Source organism: Simochromis diagramma, unplaced genomic scaffold, assembly GCF_900408965.1.
Source record: "Simochromis diagramma unplaced genomic scaffold, fSimDia1.1 OVJJ01000367.1, whole genome shotgun sequence".
NCBI lineage: Eukaryota > Metazoa > Chordata > Actinopteri > Cichliformes > Cichlidae > Simochromis > Simochromis diagramma.
In genome coordinates, this window is record NW_024387288.1 from 1,347,258 (window position 1) to 1,359,337 (window position 12,080).

At 41.1% G+C, this 12,080-nt stretch overlaps 1 protein-coding gene across 3 annotated transcripts; it reads left to right on the forward strand.

Annotated features, from left to right (window-relative positions):
* The first annotated feature begins 417 nt into the window (after positions 1–417).
* On the forward strand, positions 418–11,538 carry LOC120716365. Of its 3 annotated transcripts, none has more exons than XM_040003899.1 (6): positions 418–532; positions 5,145–5,280; positions 6,043–6,174; positions 6,553–6,684; positions 7,063–7,194; positions 10,134–11,538. In XM_040003899.1, exons 2-6 carry the CDS (start codon positions 5,171–5,173, stop codon positions 10,267–10,269), a joined length of 642 nt encoding a protein of 213 aa, XP_039859833.1. In that variant the 5' UTR covers positions 418–532; positions 5,145–5,170; the 3' UTR covers positions 10,270–11,538. The 3 variants fall into 3 exon arrangements, with proteins under 3 accessions (XP_039859833.1, XP_039859834.1, XP_039859835.1); XM_040003900.1 differs by lacking the exon at positions 418–532 and adding an exon at positions 3,323–3,337; XM_040003901.1 differs by lacking the exon at positions 418–532 and having other exon boundaries at positions 4,132–5,280; positions 6,043–6,144.
* Positions 11,539–12,080: the final 542 nt, after the last annotated feature.

The following is a 12,080-nucleotide window of genomic DNA, read 5'->3' on the forward strand; positions in this document are numbered from 1 at the left end:
TCTATTGTTTTCTATTAATTTATATAATTTTAGGTTAAGCAGGACAGAGTTCTTTGTGTTAATTTTGTCATTTTGCACAAAAAGTGAAGCGTACCAGTCTTTTGTTTAGGAAAGAGACCTATTTTATTGTGTTAATGTTGTCATTTTGCGTTAAAAATAAATGGATAAATGATCATTTGTTTCCCATGTGTTCATATCACAAAGAATATGCATCTACTTAAATCAACTTCAAGTCAAATGGTTAAAAAAAAAATTTCACACAGAAAAAAAGAGCTAAAAAAAATTCACCACACAGGGAAGGGTGAAGACAATTGGGTTGCCCGGCCCTGGCCATGAGGTGTCCCTTATTTATTTTTCAGGGAGTTGGCAACCCTACAGGGGGTTAATAAAGTATACACAAAAAACAAGATAAAAACTTTAAGTCTTAAGTTAAAAACTACAAGTCCCAGCATCCTCTGTGTTTATGGAGGAGCAGTGAAAGTGTTGATCCTCCGTTCAGAGCAGCAGGAGGAAGAAGGTTGAGCTGAGGCAGGTGAGTGTTAACGTGAATATGTTTCTTCTTATGACATGAAATAATTCCACGCTGTTCGTGTCTGTGGGTGAAACGTGAGGCCGGTCGGCTCCTCTCAGCACTTTCCGTCCACTCCGTTGATTTCCTGTAAGTAGAGAGGAAGCGAAGCGAAGTGCGCAGTTTAGCTGAGCCTCCGTTTAGTGTGAGAGAGCAGGAGGAGAGTGAGAGCTGTGCTGAGGCAGCTGAGTGTAAACACCGCTCTGACATTACTGTGTCTCTGTGGCGGGAACAACAGGCTCCGTCAGTGGAGGCAAAAATAATCAGACTTTGGTTTTTCAAAGGAAACAACTTTATGTGGGAAGAGGCCGCGCGCTCATTGGATAACAACTTTTCAATCTCAAGTTATTAGCCAATGAACGTGCAGATTCACAGAAAGACCCGCCCATACCACGGCATTTATAAAACCTAAAATGGCGACAATGGAAAAGTCTCAGGCGGTTTCTTAATATGCGTACTTGCGTTCTCGCGGACTTGTGATACGTCATCACTCACAGACCAAAACCTGTTCCAATTCAAAATACTCATCAAGCCGTGAACGCTAAAAAGAGTCTCCGTCAGAGGAGTTCAGGCTGACTTTATGAAAGTGCGACGTTTGAGCCACTTCCTGTTCTCAGTCCCGGCGTCCTGATCACCGAGGTTTCTGTTGCTCTGATATCGATGATATCGGTAAACAGGCTGTAGCAGAAACATCAGGTCTGATCCGAAAATCCCTTAAGAAACAAACTTTAAGAGTTTTATGTCCGTGTGATGCCGCACGCTGATTGGATAATCACCTGTCGGTCTCAGGGTATTAGCCAATGAGCGCGCAGGTTTACAGAAAGACCCGCCCCTATCACGGCATTATTAAAAACTAAAATGGCGACAGAAACTCCGTCAGTGGAGTTCAGGCTGACTTTATGAAAGTGCGACGTTTGAGCCATTTCCTGTTCTCAGTCCCGGCGTCCTGATCACCGAGGTTTCTGTTTCTCTGATATCTGATATTGATAATATCGGTAAACAGGCTGTAGCAGAAACATCAGGTCTGATCTGAAACAAACCTTAAAGAGTTTTATGTCCATGTGAGGCCGCACGCTGATTGGATAACCACCTGTCAGTCTCAGGGTATTAGCCAATGAGTGCGCAGATCCACAGTAAGACCTTATCACGTCATTCTACGTCATTCTTTTAAACTAAAACATCGACAGTAAAACTGTAACGTGTCCTGTGATCTATAAACACTCTGTGATGAATAATCTGAAGTCATTTTGAGCCTGACAGTAGTTTCCTGTCACAGAGCAGAAGCTGCAGGCAGTTTTTGGCACCTTTATATTTAATTTATTCCAAAATAAATCAATAAAGGTAGAAAAGAACTCAGTGACATTAAAATCTATTTTAAAGACAGATGTGACCAAGTGCAACAAATACAAGATGACATGTTTACAGATATTTGAAGTATTGATCATATGTAGGACACAGAGCAATATAAATCCTCAACCCATTAAAACAGGAGGGAAGGATTTATATAAACATAATTATGTTAAATTAGATGAGGAAATAAAGAGTGATTTGGATAGGTGGGCTACCCTTCCGTTAGACATTGGTTCTCTAATAAAGACCATAAAAGTAAGCGTCCTACCCCGACTTCTCTGCCTCTTTCAGTCACGACCCATTGACATACCTGAAAAACAAATCAGTTTAGGGGACAACATCATATCCAAGTTTATATGGAATGGCCACAGACCGAGAATCAAATTTGAAACACTACAGATGAGAAAGGATAAGGAGGGTTTGGCACTCCCAGACCTCGAGGTATACTTTCATGCTGCACAAATCAGGTACAACATGTGTTGGTGTGACAATGATTATGAAGCCAAGTGGAAGAATCTAGAAAAATCAGTACAAGGAAGAAAAATTCAAAGTCTTACAGGAGACAGAGAAGAAGCAATGAGAGTCATTAAACAGCTGAACTCAGTCACTCAGTTTACGCTAAAAATATTGTTTAATCTGGTACGAAATACAAACTGGAAAAAGAGCTCGGACTGCTTCAATGGATAGTTTATGATAAGGGTTTTACCCCTGCTTCTGTGGACCAAAGATTTAAACAGTGGATTCCTACTGGATTAACACTAACTAAAGATGGGAATTTTATGAACTTCCAGGAGATTAAACAAAAATCTGATCTAAGGAATCAAGATCACTACAGATATTTGCAGATTAGGGACTTTTTTAATAAAGAAGTAAAAATAGTGTAAATCTGGATAAAAATTCAATAATCAAAACCATAACTGAAGCCTACAGTGCAAAAAAATTAGAATAATCTCTACAGTTTACGAGCATATATGGAGGCAGGAGGGCGTACAACAACGTGTGTGAAAGTGCAGAGAGAGTTGGGAGGGAACATCTGACGAGGAACGGTCACACACCTGGAAAACACAGCAGTCAACAACATCATCACGTGCCTGGAGACTGCACTGCTGGAAAAATGTAATTATATTTTTAATAACACCCAAAATTAGGAACAAACACACTTCATTACCAGAACAAGGACTCAGGAAGATCAGTACCATCAAAAGAAATGGACTGAGTACATAAACCCGACAGGATAAAGACCAACACACTGATAATGAGAAATGATCAAACTGTAGACAAAAAACAAGATAAAAACTTTAAGTCTTAAGTTAAAAACTACAAGTCCCAGCATGCTCTGTGTTTATGGAGGAGCAGTGAAAGTGAAAGTGTTGATCCTCCGTTCAGAGCAGCAGGAGGAAGAAGGTTGAGCTGAGGCAGGTGAGTGTTAACGTGAATATGTTTCTTCTTATGACATGAAATAATTCCACGCTGTTCGTGTCTGTGGGTGAAACGTGAGGCCGGTCGGCTCCTCTCAGCACTTTCCGTCCACTCCGTTGATTTCCTGTAAGTAGAGAGGAAGCGAAGCGAAGTGCGCAGTTTAGCTGAGCCTCCGTTTAGTGTGAGAGAGCAGGAGGAGAGTGAGAGCTGTGCTGAGGCAGCTGAGTGTAAACACCGCTCTGACATTACTGTGTCTCTGTGGCGGGAACAACAGGCTCCGTCAGTGGAGGCAAAAATAATCAGACTTTGGTTTTTCAAAGGAAACAACTTTATGTGGGAAGAGGCCGCGCGCTCATTGGATAACAACTTTTCAATCTCAAGTTATTAGCCAATGAACGTGCAGATTCACAGAAAGACCCGCCCATACCACGGCATTTATAAAACCTAAAATGGCGACAGTGGAAAAGTCTCAGGCGGTTTCTTAATATGCGTACTTGCGTTCTCGCGGACTTGTGATACGTCATCACTCACAGACCAAAACCTGTTCCAATTCAAAATACTCATCAAGCCGTGAACGCTAAAAAGAGTCTCCGTCAGAGGAGTTCAGGCTGACTTTATGAAAGTGCGACGTTTGAGCCACTTCCTGTTCTCAGTCCCGGCGTCCTGATCACCGAGGTTTCTGTTGCTCTGATATCGATGATATCGGTAAACAGGCTGTAGCAGAAACATCAGGTCTGATCCGAAAATCCCTTAAGAAACAAACTTTAAGAGTTTTATGTCCGTGTGATGCCGCACGCTGATTGGATAATCACCTGTCGGTCTCAGGGTATTAGCCAATGAGCGCGCAGGTTTACAGAAAGACACGCCCCTATCACGGCATTTTTAAAACTAAAATGGCGACAGAAACTCCGTCAGTGGAGTTCAGGCTGACTTTATGAAAGTGCGACGTTTGAGCCATTTCCTGTTCTCAGTCCCGGCGTCCTGATCACCGAGGTTTCTGTTTCTCTGATATCTGATATTGATAATATCGGTAAACAGGCTGTAGCAGAAACATCAGGTCTGATCTGAAACAAACCTTAAAGAGTTTTATGTCCGTGTGAGGCCGCACGCTGATTGGATAACCACCTGTCAGTCTCAGGGTATTAGCCAATGAGTGCGCAGATCCACAGTAAGACCTTATCACGTCATTCTACGTCATTCTTTTAAACTAAAACATCGACAGTAAAACTGTAACGTGTCCTGTGATCTATAAACACTCTGTGATGAATAATCTGAAGTCATTTTGAGCCTGACAGTAGTTTCCTGTCACAGAGCAGAAGCTGCAGGCAGTTTTTGGCACCTTTATATTTAATTTATTCCAAAATAAATCAATAAAGGTAGAAAAGAACTCAGTGACATTAAAATCTATTTTAAAGACAGATGTGACCAAGTGCAACAAATACAAGATGACATGTTTACAGATATTTGAAGTATTGATCATATGTAGAACACAGAGCAGGTCCAATAACAGAGTCATCCTGCTCACAAACAGCACTTTGGTTTCATGAGCTCACTTCCTGCAGTGACCCTCAGCTTCTCTCCAAAGGAGCCGTAACATGTGGGCTCCTCACCATGATGATTCCAAACACACTGAGTTCCTTCATCCACCTGATCATAATAATACTGTGATGGTATTGGTGTTTTTAAAGACTTTGAGCCTCTAAAATAACTGGTTTGGACTTTAGGGCCAAAGCTCCAACATTAGAAAGCCGTCAGTGTGATGCTTCCAGTACAACAGCACCTCTGAGTGTGTGTGTTTACCTCTCAGACTAACTCCACCCTGACATCAAGAAGATGGAGGAAGAGGACGGAGCAGCATCTGCAGCATCCAGCTGTGTGTCTGTGAGGAGTGACGGGGTTACACAAACACCTCCACCTTACAGTCATAGACCTGCAGCAATAATGTAAGAACACTCCTAACTTTATTAGTCATTTCAACACAACCATGACAGAATCATTGATCTGTGATTGGTTCAAACTGATCTGAGATTGATTTTTATTGACTTGTTTTCTTGCTGAGATCTGAACTCTGTCAGTTTAAGTGAAGTCAGTGCAGCAGAATCAGAGAGAAGAGCTGAGAACAAACTGAGTTCATTCAGAGACAGAAAGACTGGCTGATGATTGGCTGACCTGTCAGCGTTATGAGGCAGACACAATATCACAGAGGGATCAGCTGATCATATGGCTGTCAGAGAGAACTGATCAGTTATTGATGTTTGTGTTTGCAGGGGTCAGAGGTCTGTCTGTCTCATCATGGTCACTAAATGCACAGTAATGGCAGGTTTGTAATAAGGCAGATCGCGCTAACATAATATGCACTGTTAGGTGATTATTTACCTGCCGCATTAACGGGTGAGGACGTGCAAACGTTACCGCTGCTGCTGGGTTGAGATTCACGAGTCCGGAGCGGAATTAAAAACGCGACATTCATTTAAGGTCATCACGTGTTTTGTGAGCAAATGCTTTTGCATGTTCGTAGTGTTTCCTCCCTTAAATGAAATATCTACTTTGCAAGTATTGCAAGTTGCCCTGTTGTCATCCGTTCTCGTAAAGTATAACCAAACTTTTCACTTCCAAGGAATTGAAACAGTGGGAACCGGTTCTCAACAAGAACCAGGTTTCGATACCCATCCCTAAATGTAACATATATGTGTTTGTGTTTGCAGAGGTCAGAGGTCACAGTCTCCAGTATCCAGCTGTGTGTCTGTGAGGAGTGACGTGTCCAAAGACAGACCTCCAGGCTTCAGTGATGAACCTGCACCAACAATGTTCTTCAGTCATGGAGCTCAGCTGACCATGTAAGAGATCTGCTGACTCTCAGAGTTCAAAGGTTGTTGCATAATATGCATAATATCATTCCATTCAGTTGTTTGAAAAGGAGCAGGCAGAAGTATATCCTCATTTAGCCCTACGCCCACAAGTTGACGTCTTAATCCTTTCCTCATCATTCGATCTAAATTTGAACAAAAACTTATACAATGCCTTCAACTTAGAACATAACATGACAAAAATATTTTCTCATATTCAACTAAAACTATATTTAAATTTACTAATTTGCAACACAAAATAAACATCACTTTGATTACATACAGCAGTTGGGATTCAAACTCTGAATCTCAATATTTTAGAGTTTTAGGGACTGATGTGTTATGAATGTAACATATGTGTGTTTTCAGAGGTCAGAGGTCACAGTCTCCAGTATCCAGCTGTGTGTCTGTGAGGAGTGACGTGTCCAAAGACAGACCTCCAGGCTTCAGTGATGAACCTGCACCAACAATGTTCTTCAGTCATGGAGCTCAGCTGACCATGTAAGAGATCTGCTGACTCTCAGAGTTCAAAGGTTGTTGCATAATATGCAGAATATCATTCCATTCAGTTGTTTGAAAAGGAGCAGGCAGAAGTATATCCTCATTTAGCCCTACGCCCACAAGTTGACGTCTTAATCCTTTCCTCATCATTCGATCTAAATTTGAACAAAAACTTATACAATGCCTTCAACTTAGAACATAACATGACAAAAATATTTTCTCATATTCAACTAAAACTATATTTAAATTTACTAATTTGCAACACAAAATAAACATCACTTTGATTACATACAGCAGTTGGGATTCAAACTCTGAATCTCAATATTTTAGAGTTTTAGGGACTGATGTGTTATGAATGTAACATATGTGTGTTTTCAGAGGTCAGAGGTCACAGTCTCCAGTATCCAGCTGTGTGTCTGTGAGGAGTGACGTGTCCAAAGACAGACCTCCAGGCTTCAGTGATGAACCTGCACCAACAATGTTCTTCAGTCATGGAGCTCAGCTGACCATGTAAGAGATCTGCTGACTCATTTATGGGTGTTTGAAATTTTGTGAGCACTTTATTATGATTTTTAAAAAAATATATATTTCTGCATAAATGTGATGTAAAACATAAATGACACAAAGATGACCCAGTTACACAAACAAGAGAAGAAAATTCTAATTGGTTATTAGTTTTCTTAGAAAACTTAGGGACTCTTAGGCTCTCTTCTCCTGGCCGCCGTCCAGCACGCATTGCATGCGACACCTACGGCGCCTCCTGTGGGTGGTGGGCCTGCAGGAGGGTGGGCCAATGTCGGGCCCCAATGAACTAAGGGCTGGCCACCAGACGCCTGCACTCGAGCACCTTCCCTGGGCTTGGCTTCAAGGGGATCCTGGTAACCCAATCTGGGCAGGGTGAACAAAATAAACGTTTAACATATTTTCAGGCGAGAATGTAGCTGTGTAAACCTCAAATATCTGCTCAGTTTATCAAGACACCGCATATTTTCAAAAGCGCTCCGACGTTTTCGGAGACATCTGTTACCCACTAGGTCAATAGCTAGCCGGGGGCAAGGCTCACTAGAGCCGTGAGAACACCGGACTCCCGGCAAATCGTTTTCAAACCCACCGCCGTCTTTCGCTACTCAGGTTAAACATGATATATGAGTCACTTAGATAACTTAACAATGTTATTGTTTGGCTTTTTTCAGTGTTTTATTTATTCTTGAGTAAATCGGTTTGGCTGAGATTAAAGTTATAGTTTACACACAGCTGAATAAACGTCAATCAGACAGCTGATTATCAGAAGTGTGAGACGCTCGAGAATTTACTCCAGTGTCCTGTTATATTTTAGATAGCAAGGAGTTTATTAAACTTCACCGAAACAATCTGCAAACTTCATTAAAATTTAATAAACTCTCATCTTATCTTTATGTTTAGTTAGCACATACCTTACACACTTAAGCTGTAAGCTAATGATAGTTATATAAGAGCAGATGCTGCTGGTGCAATATGATGTACGTGTTGCGTCCAATGGATGATGATCTGATTAGTCGACTATCAAAATAATTGTTTGTGGCAGCCCTATTGTGCGTTGAAGGACATGTCCTGGTCAAAAATGACTCCAAGGTTCCTCACAGAGTTACTGGAGCCCAAGGTAATGCCATCCAGAGTAAGAATCTGGTTAGATACCATATTTCTAAGATTTTCAGGGCCGAGTACAATAACCTCAGTTTGATCTGAATTAAGAAGCAGAAAGTTAGCGGCCATCCAGGTCTTTATGTCTTTAAGACATTCCTGCAGTTTAACTCATTGGTGTGTGTTATCTGGCTTCATGGACAGATAGAGCTGGGTGTCATCTGCATAGCAGTGTAAATGTATGCTATGTCTTCTAATGATGCTGCCTAAGGGAAGCATGTATAATGTAAACAGAATTGGTCCTAGCACTGAACCCTGTGGAACTCCATACCATATAACATCATGATAAGCAATGATGCCACTAAGCATATTGGAAAATCTCTGTTTTAAGCAGTCTTGATGCATGCTCAATTATCCAGGTAAGTAAATCTCCAAAAGTTGATTCTGTTCATCTGGACTGCAGGTTTCCCCAGTCTTTATAAGATTGGGGAAACCTGCAGTCAGCTGAGACTGAAGAAGTCACTGGGATGAGTGATGAAACGTTTCTCCCACAAAACGCTACGTCCAGATGAACAGAATCAACTTTTGGAGATCTGTTTTAAGCAGCTAATTAATCTGACCCTCATTACCAGCTCCATGACCATAAATATTTCTCTTGCTCTTTCCTGCTACACACACAGTGTAGAGAGTCACCTAAACAGCTGTTTGTACCATATGGGGTTGGTGGTTGTGAAAATCACACATATGGTCCACACACGAGCCTTGGGGTTATGTCCCAACAATTTCGGATTTAAGTTTCTTTCTATACAAAAAAAAGAGATAATGTATAGAAGTACTTTTGGAGGGATTTGTTGTTGTTGTATAAATAACGACTTTATTTCTTTGGACCTGACCAAAGTGTTTTTTTTAGTTCACTTGTGTCCTTCTGCAACATTGACTAACGCTAATAATACATATATTTTTAGTGGGATCATTCTTTAAAAAATGAACCAAGTCTGAGAAAAGTTTCCACCTAAACGATCGTATGTCATTGAAGCCAAACGTTTTGCTTCTTGGTTGGCTCTCGGCAGAGGCAGCTGCATCTTTCTCCTCTCCCCATCTTACCGTCCTGTTTGGCTCCTCCTGTCTTTTGTCTAGTCTTGTCTAACACTCAGAGACTCTCCATCTCGTTCTCTAAAAACCAGGGAATTATGGATTTAATCAACTGGTCTGTAAACACAACTGACACCCTGTTCTCGACAAGAAGGGCTCTCAGCTGGGAAATTGTTGACTTTTGGTTAAAATCGAGTGAAAGGGCACTCTCTCTTGAGTTGGATACAGGACAGACACACACACATGCACACATAAACATATACTCAGACACCGATATGTAGTTACCCCCGTCCTCCAAACACCTTCGATGCTTACTGTGTGTCTGTGAGGAGTGAAGTGTCCAAAGACAGACCTCCAGGCTTCAGTCATGAACCTGCAGCAACAATGTTCTTCAATCATGGAGCTCAGCTGAGCATGTAAGAGATCTGCTGACTGAAAGTTCAAAGGTTATTTATATACATGTATGTCATGCCAGTGACATCATAAATGATTTGTAATGGTGGTCCATGTACGATAATGTTAGTTTTGGCACAATCCCAGGTAATGATTTTTGTCTGTGTTGCTGTGAACGTCTCTGCAGCTGCTGGTCACCTTGAAATTCTGTACTCTGACATAACTATCACTGACAGAAGCCATCACATTATGTAGTGTGTGTGTTTACAGCTACTTAAAAGATTTTAACCAGAAAATTTATCAGTAATTGATGTGTTATGAATGTAATCTGTTTGTGTTTGCAGGGGTCAGAGGTCACAGTCTCCAGTATCCAGCTGTGTGTCTGTGAGGAGTGACGTGTCCAAAGACAGACCTCCAGGCTTCAGTGATGAACCTGCACCAACAATGTTCTTCAGTCATGGAGCTCAGCTGACCATGTAAGAGATCTGCTGACTCATTTATGGGTGTTTGAAATTTTGTGAGCACTTTATTATGATTTTTAAAAATATATATATTTCTGCATAAATGTGATGTAAAACATAAATGACACAAAGATGACCCAGTTACACAAACAAGAGAAGAAAATTCTAATTGGTTATTAGTTTTCTTAGAAAAAGCGTGACACAACCGGAGGCCCAGACTGTTCCCCTTCAAAGTAAAAGTTGCACTTCTGAGTTTATCTGATTTTAATATTTAAGTGTTTTTTTTTTAGTTGCTTGTATTTTTATGAGAACGTGTGTGTGTGTGTGTGTAAGTGTGTCTGTGCATGAATCAAACAGAATTGTGAGGATGTGACACAAATCTGTAGTATCAGTCTGTGAGAATCATCTTTCCGTCTCTGACAGCCCAGAACAGATACAACTAACATAAGCTTTGAATTTAGTGATAAGGAACAGAACAGCACTGTGTATAACTTTTATGCCGTTTGGGTTTGTTTTGGTGTATTTGTGTCAGAACATCAGATAAATGATTCCATCACATTTTAAAAGAAAGTATCAGGATAATAATCTGAACTGAGTCATCAGAAACAGAAAGATGGTCTCAACAGGCCACTGAGCTGATCTCCAAAGAAAGAAAATTGAAGAGTCCGAGGCTGTTTATTTGTCACAGGCATCGTCAAACACGTCCAATACAGTGAAATGTGCTGAGCTGCTCCTGTGACTGGACAAAACATTAGAAACAATCATTAAATGAAATAATGACACATTGTGCAGATGTAATGTTAAAGTGCTTTGTGCCACATTAGCACAGCATGTACTGACAGAGCAGTGCAAGCAGAACAAAGCAAATGAGCAAAGTGATGGACACAGAGTAACTGAACAGAGTGAGCAGAGTAATATCAGCAGTAATGAAGCAGCAGGATCAGTGTAGCAGTGTGTGACATCATAATGAATCAGACATGATCTGAAATATGACAGTGAGACAAGAACATGATGGAAGGTCCTGTTCAAACCCTGATGGTGATGCTATGAGGGGAGCACGTTCTGATGTAGGACTTGGATGGTCTGAGGATAGAAGCTCCTCTCTGTTTGTGTCCTGATGCTGCAGAAGCTTCTGCCTGATTGTAGAAGGAGCTGAAGCCAGCATCATCCCAGAGGTGAAGCTCCTCTGTGTGCAGACCTGAGGTCAGATTCCTCCAGGCTGATGTTCAGGATCTACAGAAACGTGTGGTTGTAGTTGTTGCTGCACTGTGTGCTGACAGCAGATACTCAGAACAAAGCGCTGCACACGTCTTCTTTACAAACATCTGTACATAGAAAATATGGATTATGGCAGTGAATGAACACGTTTCTGTCATTTGTTTCATTGGCTGCTTTTTCTGCCTGTGTTCATGTGATTCATGTCTAACACATAAACAGTAGGGGTGCAACGATACACAAAATTCACGGTTCGGTTCGATACTTTGGTGTCACAGTTCGATATTTTTTCGATACAAAAAAAATGTTCATGCCTTTTTAATTTGTCATTTATTAAATTTTCCGCACCACATCTCTGTGCGTTCATCATTTGTTTGAAGCCAGCTCACCTCCTGCAACCACTTTTCCGAGAATATTCGCTTCTTTTGTGGTTCGGACTCCTTCTGACATTTCTTTGTAGGTGGAGGAACACCAAAGTAATTGCTTAAAGGAGCTTCTTCGACATCTTTAAGAGTTCTAAACAAATGTCTGTCCTCCTCCTGAAAATCTTATGTACGCAAACACGCGTTGCAACTTCTTATCTTGTGCGCGTTTTTTATTTTGACAGCGAATGCG

Coding starts and splice junctions, on each gene's coding strand:
- LOC120716365 (XM_040003899.1), top strand. CDS start 5,171: ATGGAGGAAGAGGACGGAGCAGCATCTGCAGCATCCAGCTGTGTGTCT. Junction 6,685..7,062: donor CATGGAGCTCAGCTGACCAT/GTAAGAGATCTG, acceptor GTGTGTTTTCAG/AGGTCAGAGGTCACAGTCTC. Junction 7,195..10,133: donor CATGGAGCTCAGCTGACCAT/GTAAGAGATCTG, acceptor TTGTGTTTGCAG/GGGTCAGAGGTCACAGTCTC.